At 42.6% G+C, this 27,214-nt stretch overlaps 1 protein-coding gene across 1 annotated transcript in view; it reads left to right on the top strand.

The window, feature by feature from the left end:
* The window catches only part of DIAPH3 (diaphanous related formin 3), a 2,176,287-nt gene that overhangs the window by 324,523 nt on the left and 1,824,550 nt on the right, over nt 1–27,214 (top strand). Inside the window, exon 4 of the mRNA XM_078657410.1 lies at nt 10,835–10,939. Within this exon, the coding sequence (XP_078513536.1) occupies nt 10,835–10,939 (105 nt within the window). The remainder of the gene's footprint in view (nt 1–10,834; nt 10,940–27,214) is intronic.

Raw genomic sequence — 27,214 nt, 5'->3', positions numbered from 1 at the left:
ATAGGGGCCTATATTTGCAAATGAGGCCAGTTTTGAATTTCAAAAGACCTGCTGTAAAGGTACTTTGCAAAGTACGGAAGGCTGCATGCATTTGTGCTTGCTTAAGGCAATGCTTGCAGTACTATCAGGGAAATCAACAGAAAAATCGTGTTCATCTTACCAGAAACAGGTACACACATGCTTAAAATAACAGGCCCACACAGACTTTCAGACCATACTTTCGGGTACTGCCAGATTGCCCCATAGGCCCGTGCGACCCTACCTGAACTCCACCATCTTTCTGGTAGATTTGCAGTTTACAAATAGGACATGTGTAGATACTGTGAACACTAAAGTGTTTCAAAGGAACGGCGAGATGCCGCACTGGGCCCTTCATTGTGAGCACTGAAAAAATTATATGAACCATTGGACAGGCTCTGCACTGTGAGTAATGAAGCATTTTTAAGCGCCATTGCACGTGGGCACCTGAAGGTTTCATAGGAGTCTTGGAGATGGTACAGTCCAGTTTTGACTGCGATGTGAAGTGCTTCATACTTTAAAAAAAAACGTAAGACAGGAGCCCAAAGTGTTTCTTAGATTTCTTGATAGGCCGCAGATACCCCTAAATTATGGGCATCGTGGAAGCGTCCTTGAGTCGTGAGCACTAAAGTGCTTGAAAGAGGTCGGTGACCCCTGCATTACGGACACTGTGGAAGTGCCCCAGCATTGTGAGCACTAGAGTGTATCATAGGACCAATGCGCCCGTCCAGGGGTCCTCACGTTGTAAATACTCAAGGAGCCATGGGACAAGTCATGAAGTGCCGCGTCGTAAGCAGTAGCCCGTAGTCTATGGATTTACAGCCGCCTCCATGAGTCCGAGCTCTGTTTATTCCAGCAAGTCCGAAAACGAGGCAACCAGGCGGTGGTGTCTTCAAGGCACTGGAAACGCCACACGGCGATGTCGCAACCCCTCCGGCTCGCGCTCATGGACTGGGCGGAATGAAAGCACCTATGCATCATCCATAAGAAAAATAAACAGCCGCACAATGCTGGCGCTGCCCGGCCATGATGCTCGTGGGGAATGTGCCCCCGGGGAGGGCTCCCGCCCCGACTCCGCAAACACAGACAGCAGGAAACAAAACACACCCAGGAGACAGGGCTGGGGAGCAGGCCCCGGGGGCAGCGTGAAACCAGAGGCGAGGAGGTCTCCTGAGCTCCGGGGAGGCATAGAGACTCAGAGGGGGTGAGGAGTCATAAATGGGGGCATGGAGGTGGGGAAAAAAAGAAAGAAAGAGAAAGAAGGATGTGAATGGTTGGGTAAGAGTAATGGGAATGGGACGAAGGGAGGGACTGAGCGGATATTAAGGAGGAAACATGGTATCTGGTGCTCGCGTAAAGCGCTCCATTACCTTCGGGTCGAGTTCACTATATAAATCTGCAAAAAAAAGTGGAGAGTGGAGCATGAAGAGAAGGGGAAACATGAAAATATCAACAGGATGAGGAGACCGAGCGCAGCGATTTGGGGTATGGAGCTGAAACAGAGCAATGGAAGGGGAGCGATCGATGGGGGAAAGGATGAACAAAGACAGAGGAGAGTGGAGAGTGATGTGGAGAAGAATTGAATGAAGTGATGGAAATGGCTGCCCCGAGCAGGAGGGGCGCGTGCGTGCGAATAAACGGCTGATGGACAGGGGCAGGTACTAAGAGGAGTGGGCCACGGGTGGGGCCAGGTATTGCGAGGGACACGAATCTTGATTCATTACCTCCTACTCTCCTTTCCACTTATCCCTTTCTTTGCCCCCGTCGCTTCCTAGGTCTCTCTCACATTCGCTATTGCTGGTCGCTGCCCTGGGCACCGTTCGTTCGTTCCTCACGGCCCCATGCCAGAGCGCCCCACAGCTCCTGTTGGCGGCGGCCCCGGAGCCGCAGCGCCGCCGGCGCCGGGTGAAGGGTCATAAATAACCCGGGGAGAGACTGACCCGCCGGAGCCCGGGGGGAGCCGGAGACAGGGGGAGAGGAGGAGGGAGGAGAGTGGGCGGAGGAGGTGGGGTGGCTTAGCCGAGAAGCGAGAGACAGGCACAGACACAGAAGAGAGGAGTGAAAAACAGTGCCTTTAATGGACAGGCACTGGGGCGTACCAAGTACACGAACGTCTTAAAATTTAAAAGGGACACTCTACCAGCACAAATTTAAAAGGGACACTCTACCAGCACAACTACGCAGTGGTGCAAACCTTTTAATGGGAGAGCAGCAGCGCTTCTCGGGTGCAAACAAGTACTGTAAAACGATGAGTACCTGCACTTCTATATTTAAACTTCAAGCACTAGGGGAAATGGGCGCAAAGAAGGAAGATAAAATAGTAAACTAGAAAGACAAGTCAGGTCCTGGGCCAGCCAGCCAATCACAGCGCGGCCCGGGAATGACGTCACGGGGGTGTCCCGGGCCGGCAGCCAATCGCAGCACGGCCCGGGACAAAGGGGCGGGGCTTAAAAAAGCACCGGAAACGCCCCCGAATCGCGTTTTCGTGAGAAACCGCGATTGACAGCCTCTGTCTCCCAATGGCTAGTCTCCATTTATGGAGCTAGCCAATTGGAAACAGAGGCTGTCCTAACCTCACTATTGAAAACAATAGATTTCGATCTGGGAGGGGCTTCGCCCCTCGCCAGGTTTCGAAACCTAAAAAAAACGCGTATTAGTCACCGGTGGAAAATACGGCAATTTTTTTCCATGAAAAACGCACTCTCCTCTTAAGAAATACCTAGACGTCCTAACACATTGACATGCTAAATATGTATTTATTGATTAATGGGCACGAGAAGGTAGATGCTGTATAAGAGCAGAAACGGTACCTCACGTGAACTAACCTTATGGCGGCTAAATTAACCAAGAGAATTTGATTAAATCGTCAAAACGGAATAATGTGATAAGCTGAGAAAGCACCTAATGTATCATGCGATCGAGCGGCTGCAACACCTCCGCGGGGCCATTGAAACACCTACACGGTGTGACGTGGTAACAAGTGAAAAGTGTTTTGTTACCATATCGTTGATAAAAGCACTTTTAAATGTAGTTCGCCTTGTTGAAGGACGGCCACGCAGCGCTTAAAGGGAAGGCATGTTTTTGTTAAGTTACGCCATCGAGCTGTGAACGGTTAAAAATAGCGAAGTCATGTGCTCTTTTCAGGCGTCGCAGCGTTTTCATAATATAAAAGCATTTTCTTTCTGCATGGCTTTGTGTATTGCAAACAAAAAAATGTGCTCACGTACTGGGTGACCTTTTCCAAATGAAACCGTTTGGCATTCTCAGGAAGCTCAACTTCTTGTTCTGTCAGCCTTTTTTAATGATGGATTAAAGGAGAAACGAAATATGGGAAGTCAGGCTGTCTCGGGCTTATTAGATATCGCTCTATCCTTGCAGTGTTGACTTTATACATTTTTTCCACCCTAATTACAACTCTTTTTTCATTCATGCATATTTGTTTTTAATTATCTTTGAAAGCAACGTAAATGTATTACAGAACCTTCAAAAACTGAAAGTACGACTATAAAATGAGGGAGATCAGTGATTATATGGGCCCTAACGCCACCTTCTAAAGTCAAAAATCCACCGGGGTTCGGAATTAATGGAGAAACATAATAGGAATGGTGGATTAATTTCAAGACCCGCGTACAGTGTTGTCCTAATAACACTGTGGTCACCTCCCGTGTAGGTCTTCTGAATTCGATTAAGATTTCCCAAAAATTACGCAGATTATTATTATTATTATTATTATTTATTATTATTAAATCGGTTTTGTACAGCGCACGGTTACCCTGGAGCATCCCAGCGCTTTGCAATACAACATATTAGGCAATTATTAGACACGAAATATGCCTTATTGTTCCTTCTTGGACACAAAGACTAATTTTACACAAAAAAATAGTGCATGTAACGGGAACAGCACCCGCGTTCTATTAAGATTGCAATAGGATTTGTACCGGAATGGAAGATCGATTATGCGTTGTGACGAAATGTGTAATATTAGCCATTTTGCTTAACGAGTGTATCGCAAAATCCTGGAAATTCAGGTGGTTATATTGGCGTAAACCGAATTTGGCCTGGGCCTTCTCCCGAACATATAGAAGCGGACACTTAAGGCCCACCGGTTTTGTGACTCTCAATAGGGCAATGTATAATCTGATTGAAGAGATGTGGTGAGCAGCCAACGTGCAAATATGTGGACCAGCTTTTCTGGTGCAAGCTTTATTTCCAAGCCTCTAATGTAATTTGTAGTTCTGTTTTACATTCATAGAATAAGCAGTTATGATTCATGATGTTCGTGTTTCTGAGACAAACCTGGTGAGGCTTTGTGGCCCTTCCTTAACTGAGAGCATCAGTCTAAGAAGTGCTGATGTCTTTAAGTATCAGGTTGCTACAGGAGCAGAGTTAGGTGCTTGCGTTTCGAGCATAGAAGAAGATGGCAGTGACGGCAACAAGGTGGTTGTACTGATAAATGCTTGTTGAAAATAGATCTATATTGCTGCATCCAGAGGGTCGGGCCAGTGATAATGTCGAACAAACCCAAATGACGTTGGTACAGTGGCTCATCGAAAAAGGTGTTCTAAAAAAAAAAAGAAGAAGAGAAAACTGAAAGTATTACTTAGGAGATGGAACAGTTTCCACAGAGAAGGAAGTGAATTACCCTTTGCAGTAGACTCTCAGCCCTCACTTTACCCTAGTGCCCCCTGCCCCCTGAAGGAGAATATTCTTTCTGTTTGGGGTGCACAGAGAAGAAGGTCTCACAGTGTCACCAAACACATGGGGGTGTTGCTGAACCCCAAGTGGCAAAGATTGCCCGCTTGGCTGGGGAGTGAGGTTTGATTAAAGAGCCTGGTGTAGAGGACAATTTGGTCTCCTTTATGTCTTCATCCCCTGAGTTGGAAACGCTTCCACCCTCTCGAGATTAAACTTTTGTGGGTTGAGTGTTGTGGGGGAAACTTCAAAACATTAAGCGGGGGGGCCAAGGATGGGAGGCTTGAATATCGCTCTGGATTTCAAGGAGTTTGATAGTGTACATGACTACTGATCTTCAGACCCTAGATTCTTCTCTCGGAAAACAATCAAACATCTATTGTATGAAATTGGAAAACTGCACTGCAGAAGTCAGATGATTTTTAAGAGCTGGTAGTGTGATGGTAGCATGCAGGGAGACCTGGATGTGGTGGCTTCTCAAACTCCTTATGCAGTTGCTATCGAAACCTTGCTCAAGATAGCGTAACACACAGCCACAAGCACAAAAGCCACCAGTGAGGACTTATAAATGGTAGCTTTCTATTAATCTTCATTTTTGTTTGATTTTCTTCATGCAATGAAAAATGCTGGAGACGGCAGAAACAACAGAGCTTTTTTTTTTTTTACACCTGCATTATTTGTTTGAAAAGAAAGTCATTGCTTCAGCCATTTTCTAATAGACCCTTTTTCACATAATAGCACCCTGTCAGCCTGTTCAGAACTGCAGTGCCTGAGACAAAGGTAGATGCCTGTGCATGCTAGTTTGTTGAGCACTTTTCACAGTAAACATTCACAACCCAATGAAAACGTGTCCTTGTCTAACATCGGTGTCAGCGATTCCTATAGAAATACGAATTAACTTGAGTACATATTTATGGCATATTGCTCGATTAAAAAGTGTAAGGAAACGACTTTAGAGAGAGGTTAATGAGTACTGTAGCATAGTATAGGATGTTAAAATAAATCTAGGCTACATCCAGGATCAATTTTGTATTTTTGGTTTCACCAAAATATCCTAGTTAACCAATACTGTAATTGGATGATCTTTGACAGTCTGAGCTATGCCCATCAGCACGCAGAATGAAGCATAGAAAAAAGTAGTGGGTGGCATTCTTCAATTAATCTCATCTACTCGGGGCTGTATACCCGTTTTTAGTTTTTTTTGCACATCAAGCCACCCAGGCAGCACCCAGCCATATGCAAATCAGTCTTCGTCGTGCTACAATAGGAGCACTTCAGTCAAAACTGCCAGACCAGGTCCCCAGTAAACCACAACACAAGCAACCACCGCCTGGTCTCGGCCTAAGTGTGTCTCTTCAATTGGGTGCAAGCTTGATTATAGTGACACAGTGAGCACTTGGCCCATAGACCAGGTCAAAACTGTTCTGGGGTTGCTTTGAGTCCCTTCTGGAGAGGACTTTGGCTGGCAGTTTGGGTTGTCCTGGTCCGGAGACCAGCAGGGTCCAAACTGATCTACGCAAGGCTGACCTCTGTCCAGGGTGGCATTTTGGGCGAAACTTGATGGACTGGAATGTGTTCTGAGGGTCTACTAGTGGGCGAGATTATTTCAAGCATTCCATCCATCACCTTGTTTGTCACATAATCTCAAAGATGCTAGTCATTCGGGACCGTCACCCTCTAGTCTGAAACTAGGAACTATCCCGCCTCCACACAAGTCTAGGCTGGTGGCTGCATATCTTGTTGAGTTGCATAGCCCCTTCGTGCTTATTTTTGGTATGCTTAGGATGTTTCAAACATTGTGAGCCTTTAGCAAAAAATGACCATGATCGATTTAACAGGTGATGTAGCAAATTCTTTGAGATTACTACTGGTGCATTTGTCGTTAGGGTTGCCTGTAGCTATTCATGTAAATTTACGCAAGTATGGAGGATTGCTGTTTCACACAAATGTCAACACTATTGCTGGGACGAGAATGTCCGCTGCATGGTGTACAGTTATGTCCCCTGCTCGAAGTGCCCAACTCCTAGAATCTGGCATCCTATTTATTTGAATAATTGACCCAGCCTCATGCTAATCTAGAGTGTATGTGCCATTTGGTAGATGATGGAGTTGAAGGTACGGAGAGCTGTCTCTGGTTAGCGTGTGACAGGTTATTTTATTGTGGCCAGTCTTAAGTTTCTCTTCCTGATCCCTGTCATTGTGGCTGTTAATAGCCAGGTGAAGAATGCTTACACCTCTGTGTGCATTTGTTGTGGGTGCTCCAGTCTGGCGACGACCTTGCAATAAGGAACATCGCTCGACATAAAGGCTGCTTCTGATAGTCTGAGAAGCACACCTGAAAGGAGCACCAAATCGGTTCTGAAGGAACAGATGCCAAATGCACATCCTCTGTCTGCTGAACCTGTATAAAAGTCGGAGCTGTTAATCCACTTAATATTCAGTTCCAAGTTGTCTCTAACCAGGGAGGGGGCGCTCCAGCTCCGAGTACCCAGAGGACTGCTGTTCAACCAGGGTTGGAGCTACCAGCCTCCCCAGAGGTGAGCGCTCATCATCTTAGATCTGATCTGAAGAAAGAGTTTGCTCCCTTTTTTGACACGCATGAAAGTGCCGTGCTTGAGAAAAGAGGGAAGCAGAGAGCCAACCCTGCAAGGGGAGCTGGCTGCCCATATGGACAGGAAGCAGTTGACCCTGAAGTGGAGGGCCCATGTATCGTAGACTTCCGAAAGCATGGCTGATGTGTTTCTGGATTGCAGCCTGTCACCCTCCCCCGAAGCGAAGAATGTATGGCACTACCTGTAATGTGCCCAAGGGGTTCTTGCCGCAGAACCATTGGTTGTGAAGTCTATGGCTCTTCCCTGAAGTGTGACTTAACAAACTGTTGACAAGTCTTAAGCACATGCTTGAAGTGTGCACCCGATTGGACTGTGACGATGATGGTGCTGAACCCATAAGTGCCTAAGTGGCTCAACTTCTCTCAAGAACAAAAGCAGACTGCATCGCCACGTTGACCCCAGGACATTCCAGAGGAGCCGCCAACTTACCAGCCAGTACATGTGGTAGTGGGACCCTGTTTTCTCTGTAATCTCCAACTTCCCACCAATTCATCATGTTCCTGGATAAAGGCCGATGACTCCAAGACAGCCTGGGATCCTTACTGTGACCTAACTTTGCTGCATCTGCCCACTCCTACATCTGCTCCTGGGACCAGGAGTGGAGGGCTGGTGCACCTACTGCTGGCATATCTTTCACAAACCAAGGGAGTACACTGAAAGATGTGTGCTGAGCTCTGACACAAAGACTCACTTTTGTGAGAATAGTAAGATACAGATACTGAATGTACACTTTACCTAGAGTGGGCGGGCAGCTGCAGCGGTGCCAGAGAGCTACACAGATTTTCTTTCTTCTGTAGAAGAGGAGCAGTTGAAGGGTTGGCATTGGGGGTACCTTTAGCTAGGGTACAGTGGCCATGTGCCGGAGACTTAGATTACCTGCATATTGTAGTATGATAGTTTGTTATGATGATATATTATACTATACTGTATTTTGTTAAAACGCGTTGTACTGTTTTTTATTTATGCTTTTCTGGCCTATGGCCGAAATAAAGTGTTCCTTGACTGACTGAGTATGTAGTATTGATTTTAAAGTGTGTTTAAAGTACTTACTTTTTTTTTATAAAACACAAGCATTGGGATGGATAATCGGTTATTTTGCTGCTGGGTGTGTGGTCAGTGGTGAACTTGATGTACCCTCACACTAACCTTCCTGTGAAGCCTATGACTTCTCACCATCACTAAGCAGAGTTTCAGTGCTGAAGGGATTGCATTTGACCCAATTTGCAGAGCCATATTTGAACAAACCCAGAGACATCGGCGACAAATAACCTCCGCTCCCATGGCTCAGACCAAGTAGGCTCAGCTTAGCATGAGTTGTTGCCCCTACTGACCCTCTAAAAACCTACTTTGCTGCTAATGTTCACAGAATGGAGGCCCCAAATTAGCCCATGCATTGGCACTTCACACAGCGGCTTGAGGCTCTTTCTATTCCTCATCCTAGTGCAGAGGAAGGATTCCTACGATCTCTGCAGTTATATGCTCCAGTCAGCTTAGTGTCATAGAGCACACTGTCACACTTATTTTTTGCATTTTTTAAACTTTATTCTTAATTTTATTTTGTAGTCACCCACTAGCTGGTTGGCTTGCCAGCTAACAAGATTGGCAGAGGCATAAAGAAAGCCCTTTGAACCGTTGGACTTGCTACTATTCTGTAAGTCAGACTGTTGTCATCACTAAGGTGCTCACCCTTCCTTCCCACCCTCCAGACCGCCACCCGAGTGAGAAGCCACAGATCAAGAGGCGCCTTTGCCTATAGTTTCTGCGATAGCCTCATTTTGGGTGATCAGCACCACTAGCCCTAAACTCAGGAGAGATGCTTCCTGATGTGAAGTCAGTAAAAGCACTTTTTCGAACTGGAGTCGTTGCCCTTCATTTGCAGGTCACCGGGAATACTGGCTGTTAGTTTTCATCGTCCTTGCTTTATTCTGTATTGTTGTAGGTTTTTGTGCCCAGTTCTTTTTTCAGATCTTTCCAGTAGGGTTCATGGCGTCTTTCAAAGAGGGTTATTTAATAGAATGTCAATTATTAACTACACTAAGATTCTGCACGTTGTCCTTTAAAATAAAACTGTGGTGTGCTCAGTTTATAAAGGCAGAGGGAGGGCATGGGAACACAATTCAACTCGGATAAGAGTATTAAATGGGAAAGCAACAGTTTTGTGGAAAGGTGGGCGTGAAAGATAGGCAGGAAAGAAGAACGACATCTCAATTGATACCTTGTTGGGTGTTTGCTATCTGCCTAGCAATCTTGTTCTATCGATAATAATTATTGACCTAAATGTAACGCAAAAAAGGTAATATGAAGATATAAATACCATACATGGGTCAGTGTGAATCTACTGAAAAATTGCAAAAGATGAAGTAGATGGAGGGGTAGAAGTTGGAGGGGAAGCCATGGAAAAATGAGGGAGGTGCGCAGGAAACGGGAAAAGATGGGAGTAAGAGAAGGTAAGGAAGTAGACCATAGGAGTGAGAAACTGGAATTGATGAGAAGGTATAGATGAAAGAAGCAACAGATGACTGGGAAAGAGATCAAAAGAGTGGAAGAGAAGTCATTTTTGTGGAGGAAAATGGAGAGAAGTGTGGGCCGAGAATGATGGAGGTTGAAGCAGGGTACTGTAAGGGAAATGACATCCTGGAAAGTGAAGTATCTGAATGAGAGAAGCAAAAATGTACAGGGACACAAAAAAGTAGGGTAGTGGATGGGAGGGCAAGGCAAAGGAAGCGAGAGGGAGGCAGGAAACTCCCTCCCCATGAAATTGAATCCAGAGAAGAATATGATCACAACCAGAGAAGAGCCCATGATGAGCAAACACAGCCCCAGTGGTTGTTGAGGATTCCTTTACTGGTGTGCTCAGTTGAATTCTTTGGGCTTTACTCAAAATCCATGTACAGTAAATTAAGTAGGCAAAGTTTCTCTGCAGCCATTGCTAGAGTGCTTCAGGAAGACTGTTGTGATTGCAAGACATGCAAGTATCAGTCAGTATACTTTCTTTTAGCTAACAGTCATGCAGTATATTTAAAATGTGGGTAGAAAGTTAAATTTAACAGTATCGTAGGAAATCAAGGCGTGACATACTTCTACAGACTATGTACAGCATACTTGGATTTGCGCAGCGCCTGTGTCTCCTTATAAGATTATTCAGAAAAACAATCTTACTTAACTTGTATTCCAGCATATGTGTTAGAGGAATACAATAATGTGTTATCCTGCTCCTTTCTACAGAGGCGAAACTGATTTGGTGTTTAGGAAATAGCCTTGTACAGACTTTCTGACACTTAGTATCATTGCTTTTAGGAATGACTCCAGTTGTTTCAAAGCCAAAGAAATTTTTGTAAGTCGATTCCCCGATGATACGCAGACAACAGGGGTATTACTGGTACTTGTAATAGTTAAGGTAACATTGAAGAGGAAACGTCGGCGGTCATGGTGTTTTCCCGTATAGTTATCTATTTGTGCTAATGTCACCCGTTACTAAGTGTATTTTTTTCTCCAAATATCCCCCATTGTAGGAAGATATGAATTTGAATGAAGACCGGAAAGCACCTTTACGAGGAAAGGACTTCCACATAAAAAAAGAGATGGTTATGCAATATATCAACACTGCTTCCAAGCCGGTAAGTGGAGTTTCTCAAGAAACTGTGGCTCAGGAGTACTGACACAACACAGGCGCTTTCTGACTCTCTTCAGAATGTCTCCAGCTCGAGTACTGTTAATGATTCAGGCCTCAACATGGCACGTCACCTCAGTTTTGAAGCCTAGCATTCTGACATTTAGTTATAAACCTTGAAAGTTAATGTGCTTGCAGTTGAATTGTAACATCCTTTTTGATCATCTGCATCCTAGAAGGCCTCTTTGCAACTTTTTAGCACAGGCTCTAAAATCCAAACCCCCTTTAAACCTTGTATAGTGCGGACATTTATAAATAGTTTAACTCTTTAATTTAGAACAGATGCCCAACTCTGCAGCAACTCCGTCTGTCGGTCTTTAGATTTTCCCCACCATGTTAGAATGGAGGTCCGCTCCAAACCATCAACATACAGCAATTTAGAGTTCAGTCAATGATGAGAGGTTTGGTAAAGTTTTAAGTTTTCTCTCTCAATAAGAGGTTAGTAATATTTTTATCTTTTATTCAGAATAGTCAGATGAATCCAGTTACAAAAATTTCAAGAAATATTTGGTTAGAGGCAGCATGAAAAATAACAGTGTGTTCCGTGAAGGAATTAGTCCTTATCTTAATCTAAAGGACTTAACCTAACCTTGCATGAAACCCATTAAGAGTTCCTTGTGGAATAGAGGAAGGATTTGGAGCATCAAGCTAATAGTCACAAGAGAACAAACTTCTCATTAAAAGCAGTTCTGGAAACTCACTGACAGTTGCAGTAACAACCATCAATCGAAGTTAAAAAGCAATTATTCACAGCAGTAGCTTTGATTCAGCATACAGAAAAGAAGTCTTCTCCGGAAGGGTAAGGAAAACAAGAAAATTGCCGTTATCATAAGCTTGGAGTAATTCAGGCTGTAAAACAAGGAACTAAAGGGCAATGTAGTGAAAAACAGTGGATTTGGTACAATAGTAGACATCATTCTTCTGATCCCGAATGTACCAACTTCATGCTGAATCTATTGCCCTGCCCAAATAAGACTCGATAATGCAATTAGTCAAAGGATACACTAATCATTTGTGAGGAATACCTTTGGATTATCAACTTCACGTCATTACAGGCTACATGGTTAGAAATTAATCTGAAATCTAGATGGGCCTTGCTTTTGAAGACCTTAGAAATGTGGCACAATGAGTTGTTGCGTCCTCACTACTGTCCTTTAAATCCTAGAGGATTATGTTGGGACAGTGAATTGAGTAGCAAAATGGCTTCCTGTTTGACCTTCTCATGGGCTGTAATGGCGGTGGCCCATGAGGTTGAGTTACCTAGGAGAGTTGAGGTTTGTTTCTATGTGACATCTTTTTTTTTTTGTTTGTGCGTACAAATGCCATTTTCTGTTGCATTAATATATTACTTGAAAACTCCATTCAGACCGGAGTACAGCACTTCGGGCTGCTTTCCTTTTGTAATTTAGCAGTGTTGGATATTGAGTGTACCTGTGTTGAGATTGTGAAGCATGAAATGATCTGCCTGTTGTGTAGTTCTGAGCAAGTAACAAGGATTGTTCTTTTTTGATGCCTTGTTAGGACTGTGACGTAGTGACAGCTACTGAATTCTCTCATTAATGCACAAGGTTAGTCTGTTAACAATGAACATGTTAAAATGAGGGTCTAACGATGAATATGTTGAAGTCCTAATGAGTTTCCGCTGGGTTGTTCCATGTTAAGTTACCAATATTTTGAGTTGTTTTACTTGATAATACCATATATGTTTATGATTGCTTCTTAATTGGATGTTTTAATACTGTAGCAATGATTTGCTATCTTCTTTCCATATCCTCTTAGTGTCATTGATAGTGTAAATGTTTAAATGATTTTATTAAGCCAAGACACATGAACGTATTCTAAGAACATAGGCAATGTTGCACCAGTGAAAGTACTAACTATTCTAGTCATACATAAATAATAGTTCATGTAGGTATAGTTAGTGCTTCTTGGCAATAATTATTTCTACATGATGCCTAGTTCTGTTGGTGACCACATTGTTCCTTTAGAACGTTTAGCGTTTCAACTGAGTGGTTATTTATCGGCCTGTGGCCAAAACGTAGAACGTTATATACCATATATGAAAACATGGATTCTGGGTTACAGGGCATCTTGTTCCAATAGAAGGTGGAATTAGTATTCTGTGACTGAGATGCCCTGCGCACAATTATGAACCTACTTATGAATGATGCCAAGAACCTTGTACTGTGTTCTGGTTGCCACAGGGAATCACTGTAATTAAAGGTGGGTTGATGAAATCTGGCCTCCCTTTCTCTTGTGGAAGGTAGAGCAACTTTTTCTGAAGTTATAGTACGAATGGTGGAGGGAGAGTTGGAAGATTGAAATTCCTGTAACCTCCACTTGTGAAGAATTGAGTGTAGCTGGTGACAGACACCTGTCCTTAACAATGTGCTTCAGTAGACGAAGCTGCTGACACCCAAAGTTTCACAATTCTAAACAAACCCCCAAATGGTCTACCTCTTACAGTGATACCAAATATCTATATATTATTTTTGCAGGAGAAGAAGGGACTGTGAAAAGTTTAGGTGAGACGCAGTAGACAGCATAACTGGCTAATACTTTACGGCCATAAGTGAGTGGTTCGGTCTGGTCGTGATTGAGGTACAGTCTGCTGTTCTTTATCCATGAATGTCATCTCCAATCACCAAAGAGGTCATGTATGTATGATTAATCTTGAAAATAGAGTTATGGCTGGCTTTTGCCTGCATGTGTATGAAACCAAATACCATATGTTTGATGTGGTTGAGGTGCTGTAGGCAATGATGAATGGGAAACCAGGAGGAAAGGGAAAAATTATGTAAGTGATGTTAAAATTGTGGCAGGGAGTTTCTGAGCAAGAAACCCAAAGTGCCACCCAAATCACTTGATGAAATTCTAGGTAAGGACCACAAACCTTGAACTGCCGGGGGTAGACAGTTTAGAATAATAAAGAGAAGTGAAGACAAAAAAATGTAAGCTCTGCTCCGATACCTACTTAGAGTACATCCTTCCAAACACTTGGCAAGGCTGATGGTATGCCATATCTACGGTGAAATTCGGCCTTTTATTGATCTAGCAATTAGTGACAAAGCCCGCGAATTGACTGTCCGCCTACTTGCCCAAGATTTAGCTATGAGAGTTAGGATTCAGCCAAGGGCAACTAGACTTGTAGTTCTAGAGACAAGTTATTGATAGCAGGGAGGTTTAAATAAAGCTTGTGTGATTTAGAAAAGGAGTGTTATGTTAAAGAATTGCTAAAAAGGTTTTATTGTGTGTTCTCTCTACTTTGTGCATGTGACAATCAGCAGTACTTTGCGCATACGAGCACTGTCATTTGAGTTACAGAAAGAATGGCGCAGTCTACAGTGTGTGCAGCAGACAAATACAAAGTACCAGGATTCAGTGCTCATCTTTGAAGGTTTTATTCAGAAACAACCTTTCATTAGGGCAAGGCATTCTGTCGCCCTACCACTTACATTGTTGTACGGGTGTACATCCTAAAATGTAATCAGCTGTGTTAATCAGGTTTACGAACGTCACTACCTGGTATGGCTTTGAAAGGGAGTTGCGCCACCCCTATTTCTCAGAGCGGTCCCTTGGCTTGGAATCTCTCATGCACCCTTCCAAAATGGCCCTACATGCTTCTAAAATAAGAGCATGTGCAAAAAGGATTCTATGTGAATAATAAGGTGGGTTGTAGCCCATAAAGGAGAATACAGTGGGGTTTCATCTCGGAGCGGTGTGTGGAACCATGAAGATGTGATTCACAACCTCACCCCTTCAATCACTAGTGGTTGTGTCAATATTGGTTATTGAACTGCTCTTCCTTAGGAGCTCAAAGCGGGGTTCCGCGCAATCATTTCTAGATTTGACGCACTATCCTCTCGGCTGGATCGCATGGGGGAACAACTGGATAAACATGACACATGCCTCAACACGATAGAGGAGCAAGTATCCACACAGGAGGACCAATCCACCACCATGACTCGCCGCTTAGAACGTGCAGAACGTTTGCTGAAAACTGTAGCAACAAAGAGCGAAGACCTGGAGGCCAGGTCTCGAAGAAATAACATCTACATTCTTGGCCTTGCAGAATCAACCAACATGGGCCGTCCTGAGAAATTTGTGGAGTCCCTCCTTACTGACCTATTTGGTGTTGAACCGTTCTCCTCCACCTTTATAAACGAAAGAGCACACATATCCTTGGCCGATTACCTGGAGGAGGTGGCAATGGTGTGGCTTACTTCAGGGCAGTTGCAATTCCTCAGTTAACCCTTCTCTGCAGAGGAGATATCTCAGGCGATAGATTTGCTGGACGGGACAAAGGCACCCGGACTGGACAGCCTCACTGGCATCTTTTATAAAACTTTTAAGCAAACTCTAGTCCCACACCCAAGTATATGCAGAGGCACTGGAAAAGGGGGCACTCCCTTACAATACGCAAAGCCGTAACTACATTACTTCTAAAACCTGACAAAGACTCTCCAAAATGCTCTTCCTATCAACCCCTCTCACTCCTAAAATTACGGCAATAAGAATCTTGCTAAGGCATTAACAAATAGGTTATTGCTCCAATTAGACCAGATGCTCTCGCCCATTCAACCTGGGTTTATCCCCCACAAATCTACGGCATTGAACTTCAGAACGAAATTCTTGGTGCTCAAGAGAGTGTCCACATAGACACCTGCAGCGGTTGCCCTCCTGGATGCCAAAAAAGGCTTTTGATTCACTCGAATGGCTTTTTCTTCACGCTACACTCTGTAAGCCGGGCAACCCCTAGTGGCTTTAATGCTCTAGTAGTCACTCTCCTATTCTCCCTGCCCACAGCCCGCATACGGGTGAACAACTCACTCTATGATCTCTTCCCAGTCTCACGCAGCACCAGGCAGGTGTGCCCGTTCTCACCATTAATGTTGTGTGTTGCAATGGAGCCCCTGATCAGGCACCTTCAAGAGTAGCATCTTCATCGCGGTATGGAGTTTAGACACTGCCCTCTCCTGGTGTCTATGACTGCTCCCTCCACAAACTTGATCTCCACACTTTAGGAGACTTATTCCCGGACCGACACGTTAAGACACAATTCGATGCACCCCATGAGACTGAGATATCCTACATGGATAAATTTGTGGCAACTTACCCACTTGCACCCACGGAGTTCCCCCCTCTTACTTTGCTCATAGCCGACCCAGATGGCTCGCACTTGACCGCTACATATATAGCTCATGCCCAGCTCTAAAGCGCACAGTTGACAGTGCTGTCAGTCGGCGATGGGAGGAGGACCTGGGACACCCCCTATCAGACCAAGACTGGGCTCATCGCTGTCCCTATACTAAAAGAGTCTCTCCCAATCACTGCCATAAGTTACTGCACCTTTGATTCCTCCATAGAACATACATCACCCCTCAGGAGATGGCCAAATATGACACTTCTAGGTTCTTTTACAATGCTAGCTCTGTGCACTCAATATTCAAAAGATTAAACTCAATTCCTCTTGGTTTTATGTGTGTGCTTCCCTCTCTTCCAGCTATGTCTGAAGGCGCCAAACGAATAATGACTAAAGGAATGCCAGGTTTTGAAAAACACTGCCTAACTGACGGGAGCACTTAGCTATTTTCAATTAATACTTAGTCATCCAAGGTTCATATTTTTCCTTTTTATTTTTCGATCATTAAAATTCTTCTGTTCTAATTACTTCTTGGTAGTGGTAGCACATTGTACACAGATTATCTTTAAACCCAATGCATTTCGGGTCATTGACGACCCTTTCTCAGGGGTCTCATCAAAACAGTCTGAAAAAAATACTGAAATAAGAGACTTCTCAATCCAGTCCTCATGTTTCAAAGATATACAAAAATGTATTATCTTCCCAACGCCAAAAGAGAAACTCAAAGCATGCACAAGACAATAGATGCACCCGCAACTGTCTTAATAGTGCTCGAAAATTGGTTTGACTCATACATGATGCTGTACATATAGCTGGATCATAAGTTTGAAGCTGAATCCTGCCTCTGAACACACGTGTCACATTTCTAATCCATGCCGTAGTAAAACGAGCTAGCGAATGCTCGCCATGCACTAAAGTCCCCCGTGAGTGGTGAATAATACTCGCACGTTAATGCGAAACCAAAATAGTGAAGGGTGTAAATACCGCAATCTTACAAGTGCAAACGAGCAAAAAACGGTGACTCGCATACTCTGAAAAACGTCTGTAGAAACGTGCACAGTGTTTTCCCTCAAAGACATAAACTCTCTCAAGCGAATTTTCCCGTCAATTACCAAACAACCGTGGCGTGCAAAAGTGACTTGCGTGCTTTAAAAGAAAGTTTCAGTGCTTACCGAGCCAACGTGAGCAGAGTTCTCACTTGGAAACTGGAAACGCTACTGGACGATCGTTCCTTCCATGATTTAAATGACCGTCATGTGCAATAAACATGCTTAAAGGGATAGTCATCACCCAAGGTGGATATTGTTGACACGAAAAAGGAATAAAGTTAAACCAAATACAAACAAACCAAAAACCAGCCGAAACAAACACATTGACCCAAGGGTCATCACATTAGTTACGTGAATTAATGTAAATATACATCATGTTCAGTCATAAACTTCCTGTACAATTATAAAAAACAATGAAATTACAACCTGTCATTCATCCCATGTGGCTGCATGGCGTTCAATTTTTTTATCCCCAAAAATCTGGAAATGGCTAACCGTTTCTAGTGATCAGCATCAGGTCTGGGTTTGAGCACCTCTAAAATGGTAAAACGCAATTGCAAGATGTTGTCTTGCTTCTTTCCAATGCATTGCTACGGTGGACCTCATGTTCTGGTTCCTGATATTGCTCTTATGCTTAGTAATTTGAATTTAATATTTCGTTCTGTTCTCCCCATATACATTTTTCCGCAAGGACCTTTTAAAGCATAAATGACATTTGAGGTAACACACATGCTTGAATGTTGTAACCTCATGATAACACCTTTTGTGGGATGGATAAACTGATTGTCTGTTATTGCGTTGTTGCAGTGTACACAATTAGAACACCTTCGCATCCCTTTAAACACTTTGATGTCCGTAACTTTCTTTTTTTTAGAAAGAAAGGATATCCGAAGAAAATATTAAAGATTCGATTAAAAAAGTATCCACATTGGATAGACAGTCATTGTTACGGAAAACACAATCCACTAAAACCAATCCCATCATATGTGTGTTATAAGATTCCACTAACTCACATCAAGTGAAATGTATCATCATGAAACACTGGTCCATCATTCAAACTGAACCGGATTTTCAACATCTATCAGACACCCACCTTTGCGTTTCAACGATCGAGCAACTTAAAAGGACTTTAAACACTTATGTCAGTAACTTTCTTTTTAGTTAAAAGGGATGCAAAGGTGTTCTAATTGTGTACATTGCTACAACACAATAACAGGCAATCAGTTTATCCATCCCACAAAAGGTGTTATCATGAAGTTAGAACATTCAAGCACGTGTGATGCCTCCAACATCATTTATGCTTTAAAATGTCCTGGCGGGAAAATGTGTGGGGAGAACAGAATGAAAATACTGCTGTTGGCTCACACGGTTTCATTCACACAGCACTGATCAAGCTAGCGTGCCAAGCCTGTCAGCAAAAGTTATTGCATATGCTTGCTGGCATGTTCTTTCCCCTGGGCCACAGCGTTCAGTGGTGTGCGCAACGGGGTCCGGGGAGATGAGATGAGGTGAGCTTGAGTGGGCTGAAGCTAATCAGCATTTCGATGAAGGAGAACGTGCTAAACCAAAGTGTAATAATAAGCCACATACATAAAGCTGTTATATTGGACTCGTTATTGTTTTGTTTTAAATTGTAGCCCTCCAAACCCAATTTCAACCTAGCCCATTTAGAAGAGATAATGAAAATTGAACTTTTAATTGAAGAGCAAATGAGTTTTGATCCTCATCGCGGTTAGATCTATTACAGCATGTCGTTGCTTGCTCATGCATCTTTATAACATCGCCCACTGACAGTTTGGGTCCAGGCTTAAGGTACACGATTATGTTGTGTTAATTGTCAGTACAGAAATTATGGATTGACTCCAATAAAACAATTACTTTCCTCTTTTGTTAATTACGTCTAATCTACCGCTTTGCCCTTCTAATCAAGGAGCCAGCGGCTCAATTGCTTGTTCAGCGCTTCATGAGGCTAGCCCTGATCCACACACGTCCGCCGCATTTCGACGTTTAGCCCTGCCTTGGCTTGAGCATTGGCAAAAGCCATGTCGAGGAGAGCTAGGACCAGGATTACAGTTCGAATTGCCGGGTAGTTCAGGGAATAGAGTTTACAGGGGGAGGAGGATATAGGCAAGCTTTTTAGATCCAATTCAGGTGTGTTGTCATTTTTTTTTAGGTTGTCACTATTAGGGGTTTCTGTTCAATATTCAGGTATAAATTTGTATGGCCAACCTTGTAACTGGTAGCCAATTACTGAGCAAGACTGAATCTGACCCTGCTTTGAGTACTATACACAGTCACTGGGCATCTTAGTAGGTCTTGTGTGCATCAGTGCGGGTAGTGTAGTCAGCCCTCTTTCAGACAAAACACATGCACACTGCCAGTGTGAATGGGCTTGATTGGTAGGCTTTTCGTCCTTCAGTGCAATGTCCTTCTACTTGGGGACTTGACTGCACTAAAACTGGCTGACTGTTCTTACACCAGACTTGTTATTTAGAAGTTAAAACATGGCTGAACATTGCAAAGGAGAAAAATTCTGTAGCTTTAGGTACTGGCCAGAAGTTGTTTTTTGTATGTTAAGATGCCATTTGAGAAAGTGCTGCATTAAGTATTTTATATAAAAGGGGTTTCTTGATATAGTAAACTAGTGGCGTTGCATCTGAGACATTGGTACATTTTACAGCTAGTTTTGGCTTGCTAAGCTCCGAACATCATCACCAGATTGATTTTGCAACGTCCATTGGCACTTAGCCTGGTTGTACCGGACTCATCCATTCTGAAAAGAAACGTATTCCCTGTAGAATAGTTACCAGCAGCTTAGAGATCACGCAGGGTGTGGAATTGTTTATAAAAAACCTCTTGTCCAGGGGGTGATAGGTTACTCAAGTCTATTTGTCCAGTAAAGAAATTCACTGGTCCCAGCCTACAGACTAAATCAGTTAGCTCGACCATCATAGAGCCAATGCCATATTTCTATTTTGTTTTTATAGAAAAAATGCTTTTTAACAATGCTAAATTATTTTTTACTAGGAAAATATTTGACAAAGCTGCATTTTAGGAGAAAATATTGTAATCAGTTTTTAAAATGTCAGTTTCCAGGACAGATTTGATGTGGGGCTCATGGTGTCAGGTTACAACTGATATTGAGTTGCGTATTTCATAGCAGAGTTTAGAAACTGTCAATTAGAGTTCACTTAGAGCACTAAAGTATGCGCTTTAACCCACTTAACTAGAACTATATCGGATCTGTGATGACTGTTACACATCTCTGCTGTGGATGCATTAAATCAATGCGCTTCTCACTAGAATTAGAATATTAATCATACATGGTACACACATTTATTTGCATAGGTTCTTTTACCACCGGTTTTCTGACTGGTACTAACCAGCAATATAGACATAGTGCTCAGCCTGTTAATAGCCCACTAGCCAATGACACAAGGATGAGAACGTTTCTTGGAGATTATGGATGACCTGTGTATTATGTGATTAAATGCAACACCTCAAACACATTTTAACTTGCAACATTCTGGCGTTATGTTTTTTGTCACTATACTCTGTTTAGCCACCAGATTTGGCCTGCATGCCAGTTTTGCTTTTCTTTTTTAGCAGAGATTTGCCGTAGTTCCTTACAAATTGCCTAATTACTCTTCAAATCCGGCCACAGTGGTGATTATTTTTTGTAAACTGCGCCCTATGAAGAGGTAAAAAGACAGTTAAACTGCTGAACAATTAATGTATATCCTCTTCTTTCTTTACTCTTACAACCAGACCTATCTTTGACGTTCTCCGTTCATCTGCTGTGAAAGCAGGAAAGGATTGGCGACGGGTTTGGAAGGGCTTTGGGACGGTTTTCTGTTTACTACAGTGGCTGGGAACACCAGGTCATTTGGACAAAATAGATATAAAATCTTCTTGTCCTCAGTGGAAATCCACTCTTCTTGGGCATCAGGGAATATAAATGCCACACCCCTGAAAGTGATGGGCCGCAGCATAAACATTTAGCACTTACATTTGAAATGCTGCCTTTATTTTATCTTTGCTATGTTAGCATGGCACATGTTAGACAGAGTGGCAAGTAGTGCTGAATTACTAAGTCGGAAAATAGCGTTAAATCCCTTGCTGCATCTGCCTAACACCTAATTCACAGATTTATTTTTTCCTGCATTCATGTTGATCCCAACTAAATGCGTAAATAGATGCATGATTTTATAATATGCATGTTGTGGAGGGAAGAGGGGAAAGTCTTTTGGAGTAATTCATATGGTTCAACAGGTAAAAGTAAGCAGATAGTTTTGCCTTTCTTGGGGTATTTATTTTCTCAAGGAGTGCGTGCTTCCCTCTCACGCAGAACAGATTTAGCACGGCAGAAGCGGAGCATTGTTTTCTCAGACATCCAGAGAAGGTACATCACACGCTGCAGCCGTACAAGCTTCCCTCACACACAGAAAATATACAGCATAGGCAATACCAGTGCCAGCTTATCTCTTCGAGAGAAAAAGTGCTGTATGACAGGACCTCAAGACACATGCTTGTGCTCGCACACACATATAGCCCAAGCAACAGTGCCTGCCTCCTTACGAGCACACAGGAGAGCAGCCCAAACAACAGTGCATACATCCGTACACGCACACAGGACAGGTGCAGCAATGCAAGACTCCCAGACATGAGAGAGAAGCTTGGGAGAGAGAGAGAGAGAGAGAGAGAGAGAGAGAGAGAGACTAGTCAATAGAATATGATCAATAGCCAGTTGGGGGATTGAAGGTAAGGTAACTCATGTTAGCCCAAAAAAAAGAAGAAAGTTGTTGTGTTCCTGAGTCCGTGAATGAAAGCTTTCAAAAGGGTCACTCTTTGGTTAAACCCCTTCAGCGCTCATGACGAGTTCAGCTCGTCATGAGCTACGGCGCTCCGGTGCTCATGACGAGCTGAGCTCGTCATGACCGCGCCTGTTCCGTGGAACGCTCGCATGCTGGGCTGATTCCCCTGCAGTGCTGAGCGTTCCATTGGAACGGGTGTGGCCATGACGAGCTCAGCTCGTCATGAGCGTCGGGGGCGCCGTAGCTCATGACGAGCTGACCTCGTCATGAGCATGGGGGCGCTGTGCGCGCCCCCCCACCCCCCCAGCACAGCGGGGGAAACAGCCCCGCATGGAAGGGGTTAAAGGCCGGTAGTCATGCTTTGGTTTAAGGCCAGTGGTGTATTAGGTGAATCTTTTGTTAAACAGCTGTGAGCAAAAGAAAGTCAAAAGGGGTCCTGTTTTCCAGTCTATTGGTAGTTGCCAAAGGGCCCATTCATTTAATTTAGTACTGAAACATACTGCTAGCATAAACGTCATGGTCGGGAGGGGTTATATTCCATACCTTTTCCTCACTAAGATGACAGTTATGCATAAACCCAGACAAGTTATCTCACAATTTCTTGCTCACAAATTTAGGACAGATAAACCGTGTAGTTGAGACTCTGCAGCGCTTGTCAAGCGCTGTTTTCAGCTCCGCTCTTCCTAGAAAAGTTATGATGGGCGTCATAGAATCATTATTCTGTCACTAAATTGCAAAGAGAAGTAAAAAAAAAAACGTAAGTGAAATCCCGGTATCTTTAAAAAAAATTAAAATTTAAATGCTACTGCAACATAGGTAATTTGGAAATAAAAAAATTCACTTAAGTGGCTATGGTGGCTCTGCGTGCGCATGTGTAGTGTGGGTATATAGGGACAATGTAGGTGGTGGTGGATAGTGGGTAGTTTTGGTGGTATTGGTGAGGTGTGGAGTAGGGGGTTTGGGATCAGAGATGTATGTAGTTGAGGGATGTATTGTAGCAGGTGGGGTATAGGCGGTTGGGATTTTTTACGTGGGTTGGGTTGTGGTTTCGGTGATGGTATAGTTGGTAGAGGATGGAGAGAAATATGAATGGATGAATTGATTCTTTATTGCTTTATTAACAAAAATCATTGTAATTAAAACTTTAAAACAAAGCAATATAAAAAGACACAATTCCAGTTTATTTTTACGAAGTGCCTGTACAAAAAGAATGTATCTATAAAAAAAGTTAACATTATATTACATTGTGCAAAGATGCTATAAGATGCTGTATCATTACGTTTCAAAGTGCAAATGAGCAGTAAGGTGCTTCTATATGTTTTAAAAACCTATTATCTAAGGTTGTCCTAGTGGATAGAATTTATACGCAATGAATTCCATTGTGCAAACGACCTGTAAAAAAGTGCATCAGTGTTTTCATGTTTTCTATTGAGTCGGATTACCATAACCGCGTGGGCACCAAGTCTTCAAGATATACGCGACCTTAAAGCAACCACAATGATTCATGATTCATAAAGATAACCCTTAGATAGCAGATACCAATAATTCATCGGCAATAGTAAAAAAACATTGTCAATTAACATAGCAGTGGAATCCTCTCACCCAATAGACATAAAATAAGGGCCTGACTGGCCAATCTTACCCCAGCCTTAAGAAATAAGGGTTTTAAAGGTGTGCAGTGTATTTAAAGCAATTTAGGGCACACACATACTATGTGCAATAGGGCTTCACATGGCCACCCACACAGTCTACAATTAGTACTTGGTCATAGCTGAATCCAGATCGGCGTACCCTCCTTGGTTGGGTTTATACCCAACCTAATTTTTAGAAATATATCTTTTATATGGGCCCAGAACTAAGCATTCAAATATGGCTGGGTTTGTAGAGACTAATGAGAATTAATCACAAACCATGCATGAGTTTTTGCTGCGAAGGCTTTTTAAATCCACATTAAGAGAATTGATTTTGTTATTTTTTGTTTTTAAAATGTGTTTAAGGTTGGGCATTGTCAATTCCATGAGCCCTACCTGCAGACTAAAACTCTGAAAGCAAGATAAAATGTAGGATTGCCAGATAGTGGTATAGGCAGAATTAATTATTTCAAGCCAACATATGTTTGCTAATGAAACCGGGTTAGATGAAAACAGAATACATGCATTTCAAGAATGACCCTTGAGACACCATAAACTGTCTTTGGAGGCCAAACTCAGTCTTATTTCTGCTGGGCCAACTGACCTGGGGATCTCAGAAATTGATTTATAGGCCTTGATTAATAATCGATCCAATAGTTTTGCGTCTTTGTCCCTGGTGATAGGCGAACCATATGTAATAGTTGGCTGTAACTTTGCTCTCATAACTTTAAGAAGATGATCATATGATTGGCATCTCAATGACTTATACAGACATTTTAAAGGAATAGATTAGGGTTGCAGTTTTTACCCTTAAATCTTAAAAATGATTTTTAAACAAAACTCGATTATCAAATAAAATGCGTAGGTATTTGTTTGTTTTTACCACTTCAATGGGCCCTACGTGAGTTGGTCTTTGATTTTACTGGGTCGATTTGCTTGATTTGAGTTTTTTTGACATTAATTTCCAGGCCATTTGTTAAGATATATTCATCAAAAGCATTAGTTGATCTTTGTAGACATATCTGGGTTTAGCTCAACAGAATAGTATCATCTGTATATTGTAAATAGCTAAGTTTCACCTCACCAAGTTTTGGGGGATGGGCGTTAATGGACTCTAGGTGCTGGAGAAGATCTGACAGAAATAGATTAAAAAGGCAGGGAGCAAGAACTCAACCTTGTTTTAGGCCATTATAGGTTTTAATTTGTTGTGATAAGGTGCCACCGACACCTAACTTGACCTGGACCCAACTAATGATATAGAGGAGAATTATACAGTCTAGCAATTTCTGTGGAATGGCCCAGTCAACCAATTTTTTCCATAATAAAGCTCGAGGAATTGAATTAAAGGCTGCCTTTAAGTCTATAAAAGCAATATTTAGATTTTTTTTTTTTAAACTGCCCGTTCTGCTAATAGAGTAAGGGCCAGCAGGTTGGTAATGGTAGATTGACCACTACGAAAACCTGTTTGAGTGGAGTTCTATATTATGGACAGAAATATGGTTAAATTGGTGTTGTAGGGTTATAGTACAGACACAGGCAAAGGATGAGTGCTTGTGGATTAGGTGATGATGCAACTGTAGAGTGTTCATCTAAAAAGTGAGAAAGGACTACAAGTGCAAAAGAACAGAACTGAGAAAAAACAGGCAGTTTGGAAGAAATCCCAAGGCTTCACTATCACATCATTAGATGAGTAAATATATCAACTTTTGAAAACTCACCTGCATACTGGAAGTAGCATATAAAAAGTGGGACTCCTCTTTAGACTTTGCCAGTTTTGTCTATGTTGAAACAGGATTGGCCTATGCATTTGGTCCTTTTCTAATATTAGGATGTTTGACATTGTTTGACAACTTAAATATTTACATGTACACGTGCTGCTAGGCATGGGTGGAAAGTACTACTATTAGGAATTCACATATATTTTCAATCTTAAGTCTAGAATGCGTAGCAGGTTGAAGGTGTACAGCCATACAACAGAGAATTTGTTTTTTAAGTCATAGGAGCACATTTGTCTCTCCCATGGACATCTGAAGTTTAAACGGTTGGTCTAGCTTTTTGTGGTTTACTCAATCCACACAGCATTGGATTTTTTTTGTGGGGTGCTTTTAGCAGCACTGAAGTTCATGCCTCTTCTGAATTATATTCTCGCCCCTTCTGTATCTGAAGCCACCATTAGTCCTAGTAAGGTTTTAATTTACTCTTATCCTTGACCTTCTCAAGGCTGTGGTTAACAATTGGAGAGGTCACTCTTAATCAGAATCTGGATGTTAGACAAGCATGTAAATTCTACTTTAGTTAAAGTAAGATGTTCAGAGGCTCTCTGCATCAAATATTGCTGCAACAAGCATGCACACTTACAAAATCTCAAGCAGTGTGCTTTTATCCCAACATTATTAATTATTCTATACATCAGTAGAATTACGAATGTATATGGTTTGTATGCCTATTATACCTGCCAGTGCTGTGGCAGCACCCAAAAAGAAAGTATTAATTTCAGATGTGTTGGGTGTCCCACATTAAATGCCCACTACTAACCCTAGAAGCTTCACCTGGGAACAATTTGCAGCTTTGTCAGGAAGCCCTTTCAATATCTGCTTGATCTTTTTGTCTTGATATCTTACTTTAGTAATTAACAATTATGTATCTATTTCGATGTCAAAACTGCGAACCCACCGAAGACTTTGAGTAACTTTTATTGTGAAGGAAAAGAAGAATTGTGAAACCACAGCAACAGTGTGTCTCTGGAAATACAAGATGAAGAATATCACTTAACCTCACTTCAAGCACCAGAGCAGTTTAGTGAAGCTAAATCCCAACACCTCTTCCATTGCCAGATAGTAAATGGTGGAGGGGTGATATTAGGGGTGAAGGGAACTCTGAAATAGGACCTTTTCACACACGAAGACAATGAACTTAAATAGTCACTTCTGTATTCCAGTGGCATTTCAAGGGAACACTGTCCAATATCTCACCTCTCTACCTTACAGGACAGAAAATCAGACTAGTAAAACAATGAAACGCCAAGTATCCAGCACATTAAACAGATCACTCTGGTTCAGTTGAAGCTGATGTAGTACCAGCTTCTGGTTTAATGCAAGAAGTCCCTCGTAGTCTTTAGTTGCTAAAATTGCAGCAGCCCACCAAATATGTGGGACGTGGCATTCTCACTAAAGCTAGAAAGAACAGAGGCCTTCATCTTTTTTTTTTTTTTTTTTGTGTCTGGTAAATTTGGTCCCCTCATGAGCTTCTCAGGGCTAAAGTCTGCAAATTGGTCTTCCACCCTGATCTGTCTTTCCAGCCAATACTCGTAGCACTCTTTCTCTGAGTACATTATGTCTGCCAGGCTCATCTGTATACCTTTCCTTATTCCATTGGGAACTCTAGTAGAAAGGTGCACTGTATTTGTGGCAGTCAATTCCTTATTCTCTGGAACTCCAATCATCTTGTCAGATAGGAGTTCTGTTTTCAAGTCCATCACCTCAGATGACGAAGGCGTGCTACATGAATGTTGGCTATTTACTGCCATATTTCCCTTGCTCTGCCTTGGTTTCAACATGTGCCACAGAAGCATAAACAAATACCTCA

This window comes from Lissotriton helveticus, chromosome 8, assembly GCF_964261635.1.
Source record: "Lissotriton helveticus chromosome 8, aLisHel1.1, whole genome shotgun sequence".
NCBI classification, from domain to species: Eukaryota; Metazoa; Chordata; class Amphibia; order Caudata; family Salamandridae; genus Lissotriton; species Lissotriton helveticus.
This window is presented reverse-complemented; position numbering and strand designations above follow the sequence as displayed.